Source organism: Scyliorhinus torazame, chromosome 17, assembly GCF_047496885.1.
Source record: "Scyliorhinus torazame isolate Kashiwa2021f chromosome 17, sScyTor2.1, whole genome shotgun sequence".
In the NCBI taxonomy this organism is placed as follows: domain Eukaryota; kingdom Metazoa; phylum Chordata; class Chondrichthyes; order Carcharhiniformes; family Scyliorhinidae; genus Scyliorhinus; species Scyliorhinus torazame.
Genome location: NC_092723.1, coordinates 134,222,125 through 134,243,643, shown reverse-complemented (window position 1 = coordinate 134,243,643; position 21,519 = coordinate 134,222,125). Strand labels below are relative to the sequence as shown.

Here is a 21,519-nt window from a genome sequence, read left to right as displayed (position 1 = left end):
AGCAGGGCTAACCCACTGAGCCACCGTGCTGCCCTTGAAGTTTTATTAATGGTTAAATTGGCAACAGATGACAGTTCTGGAATCCACATTATAGGAGGGATGTAATAGCACTGAAAAGAGTGCAGACAAGATTTACCAGGATGTTGCCTAGGCTGGAGAGTTTTAGCTATGAAGAGAGATTGGATAGATTTGGATTGTTTTCCTTGGAGCAGAGGAGCAGGATGGGGACATGATTGAGATGTATCAAGTTATGAGGGGCATGGATAGATAGGAACAAACTTTTCCCCTTGGAGGGGTTAATGACCAGGGCATAGATTTAAAATAAGGGCAGGAGGTTTAGAAGGAATGCGCGGACCACAAGACCATAAGACATAGGAGCAGAATTAGCAGAATTTCAGGGTCAGGGCAATTATATAAATTATACCCCACCAATTGGTGGGGTGGTAAATAGTGAGAATAGCCTTTGATTACTGGAGAATACAGACGGGCTGGTCAGAGGCAAATGGAATTCCTACCGGATAAGTGTGAGGTGATGCATTCTGGCAGGACAAACAAGGCAAGGGAATACAGGATTGATTCTGCTCCGCCATTCAATCATGGCTGATATGTTTCTCATCCACATCCCCATTCTCCTGCCTTCTCCCCATAACGCCTGATCACCTTATTAATCAAGAACTTTTTTAGCCCAAGAGTAATTCGCTGCCTGAAAGGGTGGTGGAGGCAGGAGGGAGACCCTCAAAACATTTAAGAAGTATTTAGATGTGCACTTGCGATACCAAGGCTATGGACCAATTTCTGGAAATGGGATTAGAATGGTTAGGTGGTTGTGTTTGTCCAGCACGGATGCGATGGACTGAAGGGCCTTTCCTGTGCTGTATGATTCTATGACTCTGAGTTTTGTTGTTCTTTGATTATGCTTTCTGTTTTTTCGACTGTCTGCCCCTATCAACCTCCTTGGCTATACATTAACATATGTATATCTCAGGGACCATCCTGATCGTTGATAATCTGTTTCTCCTCCATAAATTATACACATTTGATTACTTAAACTGCCATTCTAAACTGGTTACCAGGAGAGATGCATACCAATTCAGGCACTTTCAATACTGTCTACTGCTGTCTCCACGCAAATTCAAAATAAAATTTGAGATGCTTAATTTTGCAACCCTTCTCTTTTTAGTTCCATCTTATTAACTGTATATAAATTATACCCCACCATAAATAGTGAGAATAGCCTTTGATTACAGGAGAATACAGACGGGCAGCACGGTAGCATTGTTGATAGCACAATTGCTTCACAGCTCCAGCGTCCCAGGTTCGATTCCGGCTTGGGTCACTGTCTGTGCGGAGTCTGCACATCCTCCCCGTGTGTGCGTGGGTTTCCTCCGGGTGCTCCGGTTTCCTCCCACAGTCCAAAGATGTGCAGGTTAGGTGGATGGCTATGATAAATTGCCCTTAGTGTCCAAAAGTGCCCTTAGTGTTGGGTGGGGTTACTGGGTTATGGGGATAGGGTGGAGATAGGGTAGGGTGCTCTTTCCAAGAGCCGGTGCAGACTCGATGGGCCGAATGGCCTCCTTCTGCACTGCAAATTCTATGAAATTCTATGAAAATATTATAAAATTCAAAACCATGCATTTTCAGCGATAAATACCACAGAAAGCTCCCCACTCTTATTTTATCCTCGGGATAAAGTGTCCGCAATGACGTCTTCTCTCCCAGCTGCATAAAATATTTTTAAGTTACACGGTTGCAATAGCAACCCTCATCGGATTAACCGAACGACCTTGAAATGTCTCCCGAAATTGTGACGTGGTTGTAGTCCGTATAAGTAATTGTCTCTGCTGGGTTGCTGACAATGTAAACCATGAAATGCTATAACACCAGGTTTAAAGTCTCTTTTCTGGTGGTGGGTTCCAGGAAGTCTCAGATGGCCTGTATTTTTGCATCTCATAGTGCAATTTGACTCTGTCCCCCAGATATGAAAGTTTGGACTTTAGCAAATTCGCTTTTCACTCGATTCCTCAAGATTGGCTTTGTCTCAGCGGTCAGACATTTCCTTTATGTGGTGTAGGTGCTCCTTCTGGCAGAACACCACTAAGTCATTACTGTATATAGCATAGTGACTGCATCCTCAAATTGCTCTGTCAGTGAGCCTCAGAAAGTTATGGGACGTTCCTCCTCCTGAAAGCCTTAACTTTGGATTGATAAGGTCCTCGGGGAGTCACACAAATGGTGATCGCCTTTACCTTCCCAGTCAGAGGTCCTTGCCCATAGCCCTTTAACAAGGTTAAGTGGGTGATGAATTGCGACCATCCAACACTTTCGATACCATCTTCCAAACATGGAATTTGAAACAAGTCACTCTGGACTATAGCATTTTCCCGTCTGTAGCCCACGCACAGTCTATGGGTTCCATCTGGTTCGGGCACCATGGTGATAGGGGAGCTCCAATCACTGGAACTCAATTCAATGAGGTCAGTCCTGAGCAGATACTCAATTGCCTTCTGTACCTGTGATAGCTTTGCTGGATTTAATCTAGATGGATTGCATGCATTATTAATCCCGTTCAACCTTGGTTATTCCATCCATATGTTTATAGGAGTGGAGTTACCGTCAGTTTGCTCTGACTCTTATCTGGGAGATGACTTAACCATTGGTTTAAATGTTTCAGCGCTTCCTCATTGTCTAAATGAATTATAGGAACATCACGTTCAGAATTTGACCCCCTCCCCCTCCTTCATTAATAACAAGACCTCCTGCTTGTTCTCATCTCCTCTAATCCAAGAGGAGTTCATTTGACACACTAATGTGTGATTTCCGTGTATCTGGGGGAAGCACCAGATAGTTTTTCTCGCTCACTTTCCTTTCAATGCACCATGGCCCACTGAATCGAACTTTCAGGGGTGTGCCTGACAATTAACAACACAAGCTTTCTCTCTCCAGTTATAAAACTCTTCAGTCTGGGCCTTCGAATCAGCCCTGGCTTTTATTCCTTGCTGGGGTGTCTTTAAATATGTTACTTTTGAGTCACTCTTGTAATTCAATCAACCTCTTGATTGAATTGAGTACATTTGCCTTGTCCTCTGTGTTTGTCTCATTATCATTTAGCCGTCTAAAAATTGATTGAATTGAGTACATTTGCCTTGTCCTCTGTGTTTGTCTCATTATCATTTAGCCGTCTAAAAATTGTATCAGATAACCTGATCTGGCCTGAGCCTGGGCTCGCAACTCCTGCCTCTTCTGTCTTCGTTTATGAGCCTCTGATTGCATCTCCACGCAACCCAGAAATACTAGTCCTTTTGTAATTTCTCTATGGTAGGACTCTCTAACGGCCGTATGACTACAGTAGGCATCACTACCATCTGGGATCCTGTGATGCCATTCCCTAGAATGAAATGAATGGCTGCAATGGGCTAGGTTTCTACTATGCCTGCCACTATTTCCCTCGTCTTCAAGGTACTCTAGAAGCTTATTTTTACTAAAAGAATTTCTTTCCTTTCTCCGACAATGCTAGTGATAAGCACTGTTTCTTTTAATATCCCTTCTGGACAACAAATGTCTTTATCCCACAACATTAGTGATTGACACGCCCCTGCATGTCGTAACATTTTCAAATCTTTTCCCCTTTGTTGCTGTCCACATGGAAAATTTTATCCTGCCCCACACATGTTCCCTCACATTGGCGGTTCCTTTACTGTGTCTACAAATCCCACTTGCTTTTCCTGTTCTCCAGCCTCTAATTTCACATTTCCAGTTTTAAGATTTGTAACACCCTGCGGCCAACCATTTAATCTCCAGCATAGTGATTTGGTGTGGCCCAGTTTATTACAATAAAAACATCCAACCTTTTTCGTATGTCTCATCCCTTCAACAGATTCTGTTGTATTTTGAAGTGGAACTCCTTTGAGTTTCCGACCACTCTTCTTCTGGCTGACCTGTCCCCTCTTGCACTTTCCCAAGTTCTAACTTCAGAATCAAAGAATTTGTACAGTGAAGGGGGCCTTTCAGCCCATCAATTCTGCACTGACCCTTCAAAAGAGCACCTTACCCAGGTTCACTCCCCACACTATCCTCATAAACCCACCTAACCTGCACATCTTTGGACACTGAGGGTCAATTTAACATGGCCAATCCACCTAACCTACACATCTTTGGACACTAAGGGGTAATTTACCATGGTCAATCCACTTAAGCTGCACATCTTTGGACTGTGGGAGGAAACCGGAGCACCTGGAAGTAATACATGTAGACACAGGGAGAACGTGCAAACTCCACATAGGCAGTCACCCAAGGTCGGAATTGAACCCGGGTACCTGGCGCTATGAGGCAGCAGTGCTAACCACTGTGCCACCTGATTTTCTCTGATTTAAAATTGGGTCTAAAGAACGGGTTTGATCTATGAACCAGCACTTAGTCGTTCGCCAGTTCCCAGGCTTGACTGACAGTTCTAACTTTCTGCTCCTCAACATCAGTTCTGCCAATTCCCTCAATTTGGTTTTAGGCACACTTTTCAAGTGTACTAAGGTTACATTGTATACATCCAGGTAAGATCGAGCTAGATCAAGAGCCATTCTCTGGTGCCTTCTTACTTAATATAACAAGTTCTTACGTGGTTCCACTTGTTTCTCACTCTCAACACACCGGATTACTATTCCAATGAAAAACGGTGCGGGATTTGCAGGGTCCATGATTGGCACTTGGGAGGCTGACACACTGCAGCCACATATACACATTACAATCCCCACACACACTCATGTCAGCCAACAAGATTGCACTGGTTGTACTGGAGGACGCCCATACAGCTGATGGGTCGGTTGGGCCAGAGGGCACATAGGGGAATGACCTGGGGCAGACACGTATACGACCTGTGGCCCTAAGTTCACAGTGTGCTGTCAGCAGTGTGCGCAGCTGCATGGCTGCCTTTCCAGCTGCGACAATGGTGTTCCGTGCCTGTCCACCCCGACCCCACAGCCCACCTCCTGCCCATCCCCATCCCAGCCAGCGGCACAACTGTCAGCAATGTTAGGCACTTTCCATACCCCCTCTCTCTCTCTCTCTGCAGCCACAGTGCCGGTTTCACGATTTTTAAAAGCACAAGTGAACTGTGCCATTGGTCATCGGCCCATGAACTCGGCCCATCGGAGGTAGAGAATCACAGAAACCCCAGAGAATGCTGGATCAGGCCCTGCTAAAGATATGCAAACGGTGTTTACTGTACTTGCGTCCCGGAACACATTGACTGAGCTGTCGAGGTGATGGAGAATTGCAATTTGACGTCAAAACGCCGCCAGCCACGATTTTGGCATCGGAACCTATTCTCCGCCCAATCATGTTTCCCGAGTCCAGTGTCAGCTAACGGAGAATCCCGCCCATTGTCCATCGCCATTAAGGTACTTACGGTGTATTTCTTGTTTACTTTTTTGTGTTTTACTGTTTAATAAACATTTCATCATCACACAAAACGCCCCTGGTTTTCAAACTTCTCCTCACATTATACCAAATTAGAGCAGGCAGTTCAAGCTTCCTTCTGGGATTTGGAATATCTGAGCATTTAACATCAGTTGTGTTCTTAACAAGGGCCACAGGCTAACTCCGGCCAATGGCCAGTGGGTTAGGATAAAACAAAGCTTCAGATTTCACCATTAAGTCAGTGGGGCATCTTCCAACACCAGTAATTATTTCTGGGATTGTAATCATACCTTCATGGAACCACACAACAGCGAAAAACTGCTGCTCCAGGAGATGAAGGAAAGTAAAAGACCCTCCACAAGTAAAAACTGCAACTATTGTACTGTATGGCTGCTTGAACTAACACATCTAAAATATTACTATTCCAAAATGGCATTGATGGTGCTCCCATCCCATATTTCCCATCATTTCCACCAACCTTTAGGCACTGTTGATGGTCCATTAGAAGACTGGTTCTGTGAAAGACATTTCATCATGTTGCTGATGGCATGAGGGTCTTTATTTTTCAGCTGTTTTTGTTCTTGCCAAAGTGTTAATCGGGTGCTCGGGACCTTCTCAGCAGTTGGCATGCTGCTACTGGTAACTGCAACTTTAGCAGGTCCGGGCTCCTGTCACAAGTGAAATGAACGCGTCATTTGATACTTCCAAATTATCCACTCAATATTAAACTCACATTAAATGAGAAAATACAAACTATTGTTGTGTTAAATATATAAAATAATAATGGGTACCAGAAAATAACCTGACGAATGGAGTCTAAACAATCCCAGGTTTACGAGAGCAGCAGCTGAACCTTTAAATTAACTTGCAGCTTTGAAGTTGCTGGTTGATTATTCAGTGATTCTTTTTTAAAATAAATTTAGAGTATCCAATTCATTTTTTCCAATTAAGGACACTTTAGCGTGGCCAATCCACCTATCCTTGCACATCTTTTTGGGTTGTGGGGGCGAAACCCATGCAGACACGGGGAGAATGTGCAAACCCCACACGGACAGTGACTCAGAGCCGGGATCGAACCTGGGACCTCGGCGCCGTGAGGCAACCGTGCTAACCACTTGCGCCACCGTGCTGCCCTACTCAGTGATTCTTCAACAAAATCGACTCAGATTCTTTGACAAGGAGTCATCTGGACTCGAAATATTCGCTCTTTTATCTCTCTACAGATGCTGCCAGACTTGCTGAGATTTTCCAGAATTTTCTCTTTGGTTTCAGATTCCAGCATCTGCAGTAATTTGCATTTATCTACTCAGATTCTATTGGCTTCTTTAAGGCCAAGGTGATATAATTCATAGAATAACTTGTCATGCCTCTAGCACAATAATTAATCAGTTAGCTCAATAAAAAAGATGTTGTACAAATAAAACAATGTGGTTTGTATCAACACCAACTGCAGCACGGTCTCAAGAGCAGAATTACTCATGTACTAAGTAGCTGCACCTCAACAAGATCTCATAACATTGGACCCAAAAGCAGACTACCCACCCACCCGGTGCCACTACCACAGATTTCATTGGTCATAGTTGTAAATTGATGGAACCACCTCTGGATTTTTGTTAAATTTCAAAATTTGCCAATGATATCAAACTTGGTAGGTGTGCCAAACAGTAAGGATGATACCAATCGACTGCAATAGAATATAGATCGGCTAAGAAAATGCACAGAAAATAGATGTAATTTAATATGGGGAAGAGTATGGTGATACACTGCATGCGTATTCGCAATAGAGATAGGGAGGGGTAATGGCACAGTTCTAAAGAGTATGGAAGGACAGAGGGCTTCATGTGCCAAGGTTTTTGAAGGTGGCCAGACATTGAGAGAATAGTTGGCAAAACAAACATGATCTTGGACTTCATAAAGAGGAAATATGAATATAAAACAGGGAACTTATACTGAACCATTATAAAGGCAAAAGTATTCCCCCAATATTTGACCTAGTGTGGCATCAAGGAACCAAAGTAAAACTGGGGACCTGGGAAAAAACCCTTCACTGATTGGAGTCATACCTCGCAGAAAAGGAAGAGCATTGTGGGGGTTGGAAGTCAATCATCTCAGTTCCAGGACATCACTGAAAGAGTTTCTCAAGGTCGTGTCCTAGGCCCAATCATCTTCAGCTACTTCATCAATGATCTTCCTTCCATCATAAGGTCTGAAGTGGGGATGTTCGCTGATGACTGCACAATGTTCAGCACCATTCACAACTCCTCAGATAATGAAGCAGTCCATGTCCAAATGCAGCAAGACCTGGACACTATCCAGGCTTGGGCTAACAAGTGGCAAGTGACATTTGCACCACACAAGTTCCAGGCAATGACCATCTCCAGCATGAGAGAATTGCCCAGGTATGTCCTGAGCACAAAAAGCGGGACAAATTTAATCCAGCCAATTATCACCCTATTAGTCCATTGTTGATCATTAGCAAAATGAAGGACGGGGTGGACAAAAGTGCTATCAAGCAGCACTTGATCATAAACAATTTGCTCACTGATGATCAGTTTGGGTTCTGCCAGAGCTACTCAGCTGTTAACCTCATTAGAGCCTTAGTTTAAACAAGAACAAAGGAACTGAGCTCAAGAGGTGAGGTGAGAGCCCTTGACATCAAGACCTCAGTTGACCGAATGCGGTATCAAGAAACCCGAGCAAACCTTGAGTCAATGAGAATCAGGGGGAAACCTCTTAACTGGTTGGAGTCATAACGAGCACAAAGGAGGATGGTTGTGGTCAATCATCTCAACACCAGGACATCACTGCAGAAAGCTCCTCAGAGTAGTGTCCTTGGCTCAACGATCCTTAGCTGCTTCATCAATGACCTTCCCTCCATTATAAGGCCAGAGGGGATGTTCTCTGATGATCGATCAATGTTCAATATGATTCACAATTCCTCTGATCTTGAAGAGGTCCATGCCTAGTGCAGCAAGACCTGGACAACATTCAGGCTTGAGTTGATAAATGACAAGTAACATTTGCACCACATATATTCCAGGCAATGACCATTCCCAGCAAAAGAGAATCCAACCATCTTCCCATGACATTCAATGGCATTTACAACATTGACCTGCCCACTGGCAGCATCCTAGAGGTACCATTGACCAGAAAATGAACTGGACCAGCCAAGTAAATATTGTGGCTACAAAAGCAAGATGGAGGCTAGGAATTCTGCAGTAAGTAACTCACCTCCTGACTCCCATACCCTCTCCTCCATCTACTAGGCACATGTCAGGAGTGTGATGGAATATTCCCTGACTTGCCTGGAAGTGCAGCTCCAACAACACTCAAGAAGTCCAATACCACTCAGGACAATGCAGTCCAATTGATTGGCACCCCATCCAGCACCTCCAACATTCACTCCCTCCACCACAAACTCAATGCGTGTACCACCTACCAGATCAACTGCAACAACTTAGCAAAGGCTCCTTCAACAGCATCTTTGAAACCCACAACCTCCACCTAGAAGGACAAGGGCAGCAGATGCATGGGAACAGCAGCAACTGCAAGTTTCCCTCCAAGTCACAGACCATCTTGACCTGGAACTATATCACCGATCCTTGACTGTCAATTGGTCAAATTCCTGCAGCTCTTTTCCCTAAAAGCACTGCATGGCCCTACAAATAGGTGCAGCAGTTCAAGAAGGCAGCTCACCACTACCTTTTCAAGGGCAATTAGGAATGGATAATAAAAATGGTGGCCTAGTCAGCGACATCCAAATCCCATAAAAGAATTTTAAAAGGGCCATTTTGTGAGGCCATCAGCAATTTGCCGACAGCTGGTCAGCTACCTGCAGTTTTGGGAAGCTACCAGTTTCCTGGATGTGGCAGCACGAGGATTCATCAAGAGCAGAGGCTTAATGGCCACAAGCAGGAAAGGCAGCCCCCGTAACTCCAATAATCCCCATGGAGGGATTTACCCTTTGATTTTAGAGCCACTGAATATTTTGTTTTTAATTTATTTTCCTGGAGTCGCCCAGAGGTTTTCTCCCTACCTCAGCAGCACCCATCTCTCCCATGGGTAATCCTGAGACTCCTGAGCTGCTTCCCTCTTTTTTGGCCTGGCAGCATCAAGAGGAGCTTGTTTGTTGTCCTTAATTGGATGTTAAGCCCTTATATAGCCTATTAGGAGGTTGCCTGCAGTAAAATCACCGAGCTTGTTTCATTGCCAGCAACTGGGGGCTCAGGATACACTTTTTACCCCACGCCCGGGGAACCAAGTCTGTGGTACAATTCAGCCTTCCTTGACAGTGGGTTTAAAATTATTCACTCATTGGCCACTTAAGACTGCTTCTTGCCTGGCCTCAATTTTGAGCCTGGTGGGAGGAGTTCAGGCCAAGGGTAAGCCCAGCAGCTCACCCTGCTTGGGTCTCAGGTGGAAAGTGGGTTTGACACCCTCAAGGGCCTTTTCCACATGTGGCACCCCTTCCCACCTCTAGAGCATTAACTGTGAACTGTTGTGATGGAATGCATTCCCCTTCAGCAAGGAACTTTCTTCTGGCTCCTTTCATTGCTTGTCCATGGTGAAGAGCAGATTTTGAATCATGGAATGATATAACACTAAAGGAAGCCATTCGACCGATTGTGCCTGTGCCATTAGAGTAATAAACCCACAGACTGATTATTGTTAGAGTAATAAATTATCAGACTGGTTAACATTAAAGTATTAAACCTGCAGGCTAATTTTCATATGAGTAACAACTTCCAAAGAGCTATCCAAATAGTCCCTTTCGATATAGCTCTGTACACTTTCCCCCGCTAAGTATTTATTCAATTCCCTTTTGAAGTTATTATTGAAACTGCTTCCATCACATTTTCGGGCAGTGTATTCCATAACATAACATCTAATAACCGGGAAGAAATTATTCAGCAATTTGGACCCTACGGGTGGAATTTTCCAGTCCTGCTTGCAGTGTGTTTGTGGCAGACGGGAGCGGAAAATTTGGAGATTGACCCATGCTAGTGATTCACTTCGGTGGTGGAGTTGTTGGGTTACTCTGCTCACTGGATTCCTCTGTTCTCCGGGACGGTGTCTTTTGCAGGACTTGAGTCAGGACTGCGTCCGAGATAGAGACCAGCTATGCAGCTGAGGGGGCAGGGGGCAGTGGAAGGCTGACAGGGACATGGGGGACAATGGGCAATGGTTGGAGAGAATGGGGGTGCAAACGACGGCAGGTGGAGGGGAGACCAAGGGTGGGGAAACTGGAGCCAACACATAAGACTAGAATGCAGACACATAAGGGGGGGGGGGGGGGTGCACACGCAGACTCCAGAATACAAGGGGGAAGAGGTTGATTTACAATGAAACACACCATGCCTTGACACAGGGCTCTGGCCAATGAGGGGGCCCCCCCACCAGACCCGGTAAGCATCAGCTCGACATGACCAGAGTTGACAGTTAGCAGGGCCTCCAATTGGAGGCTGATTACTCTGCATTTTCTGCTGATAGGCAACAGTCTAAAAATCAGTTTTACGCAGATGCAGATTTTCTGTTGGATCTTCCGCTGGTGGCCACGGTAGATCGGGAAACCCACTGGAGGCCGTCATTAAACTGATTTGCATCCCACTAATTGGATTCAGATGAAGGCCCGACCAGAACCTTCCACACACATCCGATTCTTCACGATGCCAGTGGAAAAACACACTGGTCCAAAGATGTGTAGGTTACGTGGATTGGCCATGCTAAATTGCCGCTTAGTTCCAAAGGTTTGGTGGGGTTACCGGGATAGAGCAAGTGATTGGTCCTAGGTATGGTGCTCTTTCAGAGGGTCGATGCAGACTCAAAGAAGAACAAAGAAAAATACAGCACAGAAACATGCCATCGGCCCTCCAAATCTGCGCCGATCACGATATCTGTCTAAACTAAATCCTTCTGCACTTTCGGGGTCCGTACCCCTCTATTCCCATCTTATTCATGTATTTGTCAAGATGTCTCTTAAACGTCGCTATTGTACCTACTTCCACCAAGTTCCCCAGCATCAAGTTCCAGGCACTCGCCACCCTCCGTGTATAAGTCCTGCCCAGTACATCTCCACTAAACTTTGCCCCTTGCACTTTAAACCTATGTCCCACACCTTAAACCTATGTCAACAGGCCAAATGGTCTCCTTCTGCACTGGAGGGATTCTATGAATCTATATCAGAAACAAGATGGCATACAGAAGTTGAAACTTATCTGAATAATGCCTGGGGCTTCCTCCAGGGTTCGGAATGGAGGCAGCCAGCAACCCTGGATTACCACACCAGTGAAAGGGGGGGAGCATCTACAGGTGGATCTTCCAGATTCAGTTTCATCGAGGAGGCTGGACCATCTTCAAGCCTCAGACTGCTCCTGGAGATCCATCTTACTTTTCAGGATGTCCATCTTCTTTCTTCAATGGATGGGTCAATGATATTCACAGAATCACAATAGTATAATGGTGCAGATGGAGACCATTTGACCCATGTCTGCACCGGCTCTTCAAATAGCATTATGACTTAGTGTCAGAGTCCTGCCTTTTCCCCATTCCCCTGCAGATTATTTCTATTCAAATAATCATCTAATATCCTCTTGAATGTCTCGATTGAATCTGCCTCCACTACGCTTCCAGGCGGGGCATTCCAAACCTGAACTGCTCAGTGTGAAAACGTTTTTTCTCACATTTGCTTCATTTGCAAATCACTTTCAATCTCTGCCCTCTCGTTCTTGATCCTTTTACAAGCAGAAACAGTTTCTCTCTCTGTATTTTGTCCGGCCTCCTTTGATCATCTCCATTAAATCTCCAAGGAGAACAGTCGCAACCTCTCTAATTTATCATCAGAACTGAAGCTTCTCATTCCTGGAACCATTATTGTAAACCTCTTCTGTTCTCTCTCCAATGCATTCACATTTTTCCTATAGTGTGCTGCCCAGAACTCCACACACAACTCCAGCTGAGACCTAACCAGTATAACCACATTGCTCTTGTAATTGTCCCTATTAATAAAGCACAGGACACTATATGCTTTACCAACTGCTCTCTCCACCTGTCCTGCCACCTTCAATAATATATACAACATATACACCCAGGTCCTTCTTCTCCTGCACCCCTTTAAGAATTTTACCCTTATTTTATATCGTCTCTCCATGTTCTTCCTACCAAAATGTATCACCTCACACTTCTCCACACTCAACATCATCTGCACATATCTGCCCACTCCCACGCCACCAACATGTCTATGTCCTTTAGAAGTTCTACACTGACCTCCGCACAGCTTTAAATACTTCCAAGTTTTGTACAATCAGCAAACATTGAAATTGTCCCTGGCACACCAAGATCTAGATCATTAATATATATCAGGAAAAGCAAGAGTCCCTGTACCGACCGACCACTGGGCAATTTCACTGTAGGTGTTCCTCCAGCTCCAAATATATCAATTGACCATTATTCTCTGCTTCTTACCATTCAGCCAGTTTTGTATCACTTTGCTACTGTCCCTTTTATTCCATGAGCTACAATTTTTTTGCATCGCTCTTTTGTGTGGCACTGTATCAAATGTCTTTTGAAAGTCCGGGCCTGCTCCGGCATCGTCTCTGCAACAAGTGATTCATAAAATAACTGGACCCGCGCTAGGTTCGGCCGCTCATCCAGTCCCGGTGTGTTTAAGTAACTTTAAGTACCGATAGTCTGTTGAACATTTCCTCCTCATCAATTTTGACCCCTTCTAGGGACAGAGTTTCCACATCTGTCACAATGGCCTGGGTAGCACGAAATTAAATGAAATGAAAATCGCTTATTGTCACAAGTAGGCTTCAAATGAAGTTACTGTGAAAAGCCCCTAGAGAGACGTCAACCTCTTGGTAAAGACAGATGCAAAGTATTAATTTAATATCTCAGCCAGGCCCCCTGAACCATACAAACATATGAAATAGGATCAGAAGTAGGCCAGTTGACCCCTCCAGCCATCTTCACCATTCAATAAGATCATGAAACTCAATACAAACAGATCAATCATGTGACAACATCCTTCTCGGTCCCTAATTGGCCCTACTCCTTTTACCAACCTTCTACTATTTATATGCTTATAGGAGACTATGGGAATCCTCTTTATGTTGGCTGCCAGTTTTTTCTCACAATCCCTCATCGCTTTTCTGATGTGCTTTCTCACCTCCCCTCTGAACTTCTGTAGTCCTCTTGGTCTCAATTCTATTTTTTAACCTGACTCCTGTCATTAGCACACTTTTTCTTCTTTATGGCACCCAAGATGATGACAGGATGCGCTATCATGCCCGCCCCATCATGGGATACAGCGCTTAGCCCCCAGGTGCATATTTAATGAGGTCGGGGCCAGAGGATATGGCGTGGTTTCCTACCGGCCTCTGCAGCAGGAAACGCTCCCAGTTTCCGTCACAGGACTTAGTTCAAGATGGGAGAATTCCACCTTCTGAGACAGTTAGTCAACAAGTAGATTACTGTGAGTTCAGCAGAGTTCCAGGGACTGATCAAGCAATCAGATTATCAATAGTCATATTGTGGAAATAAGTGGTGTGCACCCACAATACAGAGCACACCAATTTCACAGTCTCAAAATAAATTTGCCTTTGTTGGCAAAACTCTCATCTCCAAGTCCGAAGATTGTGGATTCAGGACTTCAGCACATTACAATGCAAAACCGAGGAATTGCTGCACTACCCCATTGTAGAGGAGAAAACAAACTTAGGTACCAGCCACCTGTTGAGGGGACAAAATGTGTTTTCCAACTGTCTGATTGTTTATGCAATTTTGTTGAATCCAAACTGACTGTTACATTGGACTACAATCATCACAATTTCAGTGATAATTCATCATATGCTAAGCACATTAAAGACATTTCAAGACATGTATAAACAATAACGCATACACATTGTATAAATGCTTCCAGACAACATCCAGTCAGAATTTAAACACAAGTACTGTGACAGTTCCTGACAGATAAAGTGCTGCCGATGGGGATACAAGATTGCTGAGAATATACAAGAGATAAAGGAATCCAGCAAGATTTTAATTTTAAATATTGGTGGGCACGATTTAACCATTGTGTTGCACCCAGTGTGGATCTGGGGCACCAGTTAAATAGCGGGAAGGACCAAAGTCGAGATTTGCGCTGGGTTTGAATCAGTTTGCTATCTAACCAGCCCGCTCCCGATGGCAAGTTCAGATCACGCCCAAATATGGCGGCATGCAGCTCAAGGGCACTGGGGCTGCTGCCCCAATGACAACACTTCTCAGCAGTGTTGAGCTTCGTTGGGGGTCTGAAGCATTCCAGGTTGGGTGGGAGGAGGAACCTTCAAGCTATCTTTATATATTGTGGAAATAGGGGCAACTACAGCTGTCTGTCCTAACAAAAACATGCAGGACAGAACCATATTCTTGGTTATATGCTGAACTCATTTTAACTCCCTCTGACTGTGAGCAGCCTCTGGCTTCACAGCTGAAGGCTGTTGCTAATAAGGAATTTGCCTTGCTATTTGTGAGAGGGCTTCACAGCTGCAGGTTGTGTTTGTTGCTGTTCCTGCTGGTGGCTGCAATGTCTGGAGGCTACTGTTTCCTTCCTTTTCTGTAGCCAGAAAGGACAATTCTTTCCAAGATATCTGGGTCCTGGAACACCGGGTCCAGAAGGCAATCCAGTTTGAAGAAATAAAATGCTGAGGGACCTGGTGCATGACATTGATCCAAATGTGCCACCTGATGATACCGCTGAAGAAATGCTTTTGCAGATTGCTGATGCTTTTGTTGCTGGTGTGGTGCGTGTTGCATGTACCTGGCATGTCACTGCAGGTTAAGCATGCTGGAAGTCAAGGATGTTCAACTGCACCTTGAGTGCCAGTGGAATATGTGGATGTCAGGATTTGGTTCCAGTGAGATTGGGGGTGAGGAAGGGCCTGCCCATCTGCGGCTCCTGGATGGAGAATGGCACTGATATGTGGAACAAGTAACACATTGATGGACAGATCATTTCCACAACAAAACTCTGGACATGATAACACATTCTCAGGCTTATCTTCCATTTATGGTGTTTGATGTTTTTATTGTGAAAATTAGCTGATATAGCTTTGTATTGGTACCAATACGGAACAGTTACATTTCCTAGTTGTTTAATGATTAGTGTGGTAAGTGGAATGTAACATAGTTGATTTGTGGCTGCAAATGCCTGGAGGTTGTTGCTGCAAATGCCTGGAGGTTGTTGCTGCTACTATGTCCTTCATTTTCTGTAGCCTGGAGTAAGGAAAGGGAGGATGGAAGATGACCTACTACCTGAGCTCTCTTCTGGCGTGCACTGGCTCAGTGCGATTTTCCACAGCTGGGGAATCTACTGCTGGGACACGCAGGGGGCAGAGTGAGAGGCCGAATGATCTGAATGAGCAACTTTGTGAAGGTGTTGAAGAAATGCTTTTGCAGATTACTGGTGATTTTGAGAGTGTGGTAGTGCCGCATGTCGACTAGCACATTGTTGTGAGTCAAACATGCTGGACGTCGAGGCTGCACCTTGAACGCCAGTGAAACATATGGATACCGAGTTTTCGTTCACATGAAATTAGGCCGTATAAGACGACCTGTGCAACGGACGAACACTGGCAGAGACTGATACATAAAACGACCGCACCACAAGGAACTTCCATTCTGTTGAGAATCTGCGAGGGGTGATACTGTCTGTTTGGTTTTCTTTGTACAGATGAACTGTTGTAGCTTTGTGTTTGTACCAATATTCTGTAGCAGAAAGGTGCAAGTGTGAATGGCAGGTGTCTTTTCCTTGTTGATTAATGGTTAGTGTGATTTGTGGACTGTTAAGTAGTTGGTTGTCATTTCTTCGTAAAAAGGTACTGTTGGCTGTTTAATAAACAAAATATTCTCAAGTGGCTTCTCGTGGGTACATATGCCATATCTCTGATGATGATTTCAATCAAACTCTGAAGCCCAAACAGTTTGCCTGACCTCTAGATGCATCAGCATCATAAAGGCAGCGGCCAATAGTCAAACACTCAAGAGCTGTGTTCCAGCAGTGGGGATCATTGCAACTAAGAGGTAAGTTTATGGATCAGGGGCGGGTACCACAGCACAGCCTCCTTAATGTTCCCAGCAACGGTCTGGGGTCTAGGCGCCCCTGCTTTGGCCGGGGATGTGTGTGCAGAGCGAGGTTCTCCAGCACAACTGGCTCACTGGTTGGCACTCTGAGAGAAGGCAGGACACGCAAGGGTGTGGGAGGCTTGGGGGATTTGAGGGTCCCAGGATGGAAGTCCGAAATGATTGTCGGTCTCTCTCCTTCTCCAATTCCTTACAGATATAACAATATGGCTGGTTTTGGCAGGCCTGTAGAGGCTGCCCTCATGGTGCTGGTGGCAGGCGAGGCCGCATACCCTGAAGACCCGGCCGTCCATCAGGCAGAGGAGGAGCCCAGAGGGGGACGCCAGCGATGGCCAAGGTGTACAGGCCCAAGGCGTACAGGCATCCTCCTTGACATGGCACCCTTTGGCCCATCAAGTCTGCACTAACCCTCTGAAAGAGCACCCAACCTAGGCCCACTCCCCCACCCTATCCCTGTAAACCCACCTAAAGATAAGTTACCACCTCTCTCCTGGCATTAGTTCCATCTGCCGCCTCTCAAATTCCCAAGCCCTACCCACAAATCACTAGCTGACACCTTGCATCCTCCCCACACCCGATCTTCCTGGTTGTTCCCTGGCACCCACCAGAACCTCCATGTCCAGGTGCAGTGCCCACACATGCTACGTGCTGTAGACCCACCGGCCCATCAAACGCACAATCACATTACCCTCTCTTTTCCCTATAGGCGAGTCCTCACCCCCAGTGAGGAATAGGCCCTGGAGATCACGGGGTTAAAGAGGAGAAGAGCCATTGACAGCAAGGTTGGACTGCGCCGCAGAGGTGATGATCCACTGTCTCCCAGGTGAGCTGCTCATGTCAAACAAAATAGTCCTCCCTCGCACTGACCACATGTCCATGCACGGTAGCACAGTGGTTAGCACTGTTGCTTCACAGCGCCATGGTCTCAGGTTCAATTCCCAGCTTGGGTCACTGTGTGCGGAGTCTGCACGTTCTTCCTGTGTCTGCGTGGGTTTCCTCCGGGTGCTCCGGTTTCCTCCCACAAGTCCCGAAAGACGTGCTGATAGGTCAATTGGACATTCTGAATTCTCCCTCTGTGTTCCCAAACAGGCGCCGGAATGTGGCGACTAGGGGCTTTTTACAGTGTTAATATAAGCCTACTTGTGACAATAAAAGATTATGAATTAAGATTATGAGCTTGCTGACGTTTCAAGGTAACAATCAGAGGAAACTACTCTGGAAAAGACATAAGCCTTACTGCCTTCACTTTCTTAAAATACCAAGAACTGATGGGGTCACTCCTGCTATTGTTTAAGCACACACTGTTGGCTATCACTTCTGTATTTCAGGATAAGCACATTAAAACAAGCTTCCTGGCATACAAGTCTTGGACTTAGAAATTAATTAGTAGCTGAAAAATGGATATGGCACACAACGGGTACTAAAGCTCCTAACTAGATGGTCAGGTAGCACATGTTCATTACAAGCTGCAAATATGCTACCTGCCATACTTGCAGAGTCAAAATCTAAAGGGAAAGCTAAATTGGACAGCCAGTGAAATTGAGCACAGGGATTGTAATGTGCGATTATTTCATACCAGTTCTTCGTGATGCAGGCAGCATACAAACTTTATGTTGCATGCTAACCGTAATGTTTGTGACATGCAACCAGTACTGAACGTGATATTGAGTGGCTGCATGTGTTAGAAGTGGTCCAAGGCTACCATCACTTAAAGCTAGCTTGCACTACTTAAAGCCAGGCTACATCTCTGAAAGAGGAAGTGCCTTATGGTTGCATCAGGTGCTGAAACTGGTTAAAGAAGAATTGATGACCAGAAGAAACACACAAAAATGTTTCTCGGATGCCATGCTAAAGGCCGAGGTGCAGAGGAGGAGGAGCCCGCCAGGCAGATACAGAAAAGGCAGTAGGAATAGGTAGTCATTGCAAGTAATGCCAGCACCCTAGCTTCGAGGACCTGGTTAGAGTGCTGAAAGAAGTATAAAGACCTCACACACGTGATCAAGGCCAATGAATGCCAAATCAAACTCCCCACCAGTCTCACACTGCTCCATTTTCTTTCACTCGCCTACCAATCGTTGTGAACTGCAGCTCAAACTTCAAACATTTAACACTGCTGCATACCAGACTCTGACATCTCACTGCTTGCTCACACTGCCAGCTATTCAATCGTGGCAGGCGTATTGCTTTGCACTACACTCACTCACACAAACTTCCCTTTCTCTTCCAGTACAAGTAGGCCCGTAATCAGAGGCAGTAGCAGTGAACTGGCAGAGAGGTACACTTAGTTGCACATTCTCTCCATCGAGGAAACAGTGCTGGCCATCACTGGGCAACTATGACAGAGACAGTGGCCAGTGACAGGGCTGAAATCGTCTCGAATGACTGACTGTATGTTTCCATTAAAATACACCTTGGAACCTGATAAGAGACACCAACGATGGCAGCAAAGAATAAAAAAAGAGAGCAGAGGAATAAAACAGACAGGATCAGAGGCAGCTGGAGGAGCAACAACAGAACAAACAAAGAGCAGGGAAACAGGGCGGACCTGTGCCCTAATGGAACTATGAATCTATGATTTCTCAAATCCCACTGCACCATCATCCTGGTATGATTTAGAATATGTAAATAGATTATGTAATGATGCAGCTCTTGTTTTCTTCCCCTTCCCTCACCCCAATCCTGTCTTTGTACTTTAAGCTTTCTAATACTTTCAAACTGATGCCTGACCAGGCAGAGGTGCAGGAGGCTTAATGCCTAGATGAAGAATGAGGAGGAAGAAATCCCCTCACTTGGTGTGACACTCAGTCACCAGCTCAGATACTGGCACTGCATAAACTTTAAAGGGCAGCAGAGAGAAGAGATCTGCACATATAATGAGTCACCAGGCACAAACGGGCTGCATCCAGGCAGCCAGATTGGGTGGAGATGGGAAGTGCTGGGATAACACAGGTTCCTCTGTTGCAGATGATTTTGATGGGGTGGCATAAGGGAAAAGATGGACAAGAATGCTTGATGCATTAGCAATCTTCCAAAAAGCCTGCTAGCCCTGTCATGGAGGAGTTTGGCTCCAAGTGTGCATCGGTCTTAACGCACTGTTTGAAATCCATCCTTTTCATTGCAGAAATGTGGCAAAACTGCACGAGAGCACTTGCAGGTAACTATTATCCAATGTCTGATGATTGATGTGTCAGCTTCCAATACAACACAAGCAGAAAGCACCCACATCAGAGTGCTTTAATGGGAGTGCAGACTAAGATCACAAAACCTCAGCATGTTACAATGCAAGCACAATTGAGTCCCATGCAGGCTCAGACCGTGGCCACCATGGCTGTGGATACCAGTGCTCAAAGGGGCTTAGATTGTCTCGTCATCCAGCAATCTACCTCCAACAAATTACAAGGATAGTTGGGGATATATACAAGTGGCTGGGGGAGCAGGGAGGCGAGCGGGTGGTAAAGATCAAGTGCATATGACGCGGGCGAGAATGGTTGGGTGAAAAAGGGAAAAAATCTGTACAGACGGTATAGTTGACTGTTAGGAAGGATGTTTCCCGCGGTGTTTATTTGCTGTAACCTGTTTTGATACATGTTTGTAATAAAATACACTTCTTCAAAAAGGAAGTGTATAAGAGTGATTAGTGAAATATTATATGGAGTATTTGGATATTTTGTTGGATAAATTAGAATGGAATGGCTGTTTTGCAATGTGAACAAAGATTGTGAGCAAAAGAATATTTTGATGATCTATAAAAGGTAAGCTGCAGGATTGTTGAACAAGGAGGGTGGCACAGTGGTTAGCACTGATGCCTACGGCGCCGTGGACCCAAGTTCGATCAGGGCTCCGGGTCACTGCCTATGTGCAGTTTGCACATTCTCCCCATACCTGCATGGGTTTCACCTCCACAACCAAAAATGTGCAGGTTAGGTGGATTGGCCACGCTAAATTGCCCCTTAATTGGGGGGAAAAAAATTAGGAACTCTAAATTTAAAAAAAAAAAATTTTTTTTTTAATTGTTAAACAAGGGAAATCTGGAGTTTTATTCACAGGAACTGGAGTTGAACAACGCAATCGCAGGCAACCATCTGGAATATGTATGTGCTGGCTGGCTGCCTCCTCCCTCCTCCTGCGGTACTCCCTGAATCCTTGGAAGCAAGGACTATGCTCTCACGATGGCCGGGCTTTAGCAGATGCAACAGACCATCAAGAATCAAGGCAGTGACTCCAATGAGTACTGTTATATCAGCGGCCAATCAGCTGCTTGAGGATTTTCCTCATGTTCGGGCAGCACGGTAGCATCGTGGTTAGCATAGTTGCTTCACAGCTCCAGGGTGCCAGGTTCGATTCCCGGCTTGGGTCACTGTCTGTGCGGAGTCTGCACATTCTCCCCGTCTGCGTGGGTTTTACTCCGGGTGCTCCGGTTTCCTCCCATAGTCCAAAGATGTGCAGGGTTAGGTGGATTGGCCATGCTAAATTGCCCTTAGGTTAGGTGGGGTTACTGGGTTACGGGGATAGGGTGGAGGTGTGAGCTTAAGTGGGGTGCTCTTTCCAAGAGCCGTGCAGACTCGATGGGCCGAATGGCTCCTTCTGCACTGTAAATTCGATGAAACATGGCTCTCATTATAATGATGCTGGCCACATGTAGTTGGGTTGCATCACCTCTGATGCAAGGGAAATAGAGATGTTAGTTATGGCTATGTCTCTTTTCCAGTCTAGACGGATCTGGTTGCATAAAAATTGAGGGCCCCAATACCTTCATGACCATTGGCAGCATTGAGGTAAGTGCATTCCAATACCTCAAGCGTTGTGATTGCAATGCACTTACCGCTCTTTAATGTGGTTGATGTTTGTAATCATTGTTTGTAATCATTGTAATCCAAACAACAATCACTTCCACAAACTCAAACAGAGCCAGTAGAATGTAATCAGCATTTACGAGTCACACATCCATAAAGGGAGATGAATGAATCAAAGTTGCAGCTGGTTTGTGAA

At 45.4% G+C, this 21,519-nt stretch overlaps 1 protein-coding gene across 4 annotated transcripts in view; it reads right to left on the bottom strand.

Moving 5' to 3' along the window:
- The window catches only part of LOC140394159 (myosin phosphatase Rho-interacting protein-like), a 305,177-nt gene that overhangs the window by 126,036 nt on the left and 157,622 nt on the right, over nt 1-21,519 (bottom strand). For all 4 annotated transcript variants that reach the window (XM_072481083.1, XM_072481084.1, XM_072481085.1 and 1 more), the window contains exon 6: nt 5,888-6,077. In XM_072481083.1, coding sequence (XP_072337184.1) covers nt 5,888-6,077 — 190 coding nt within the window. The remainder of the gene's footprint in view (nt 1-5,887; nt 6,078-21,519) is intronic.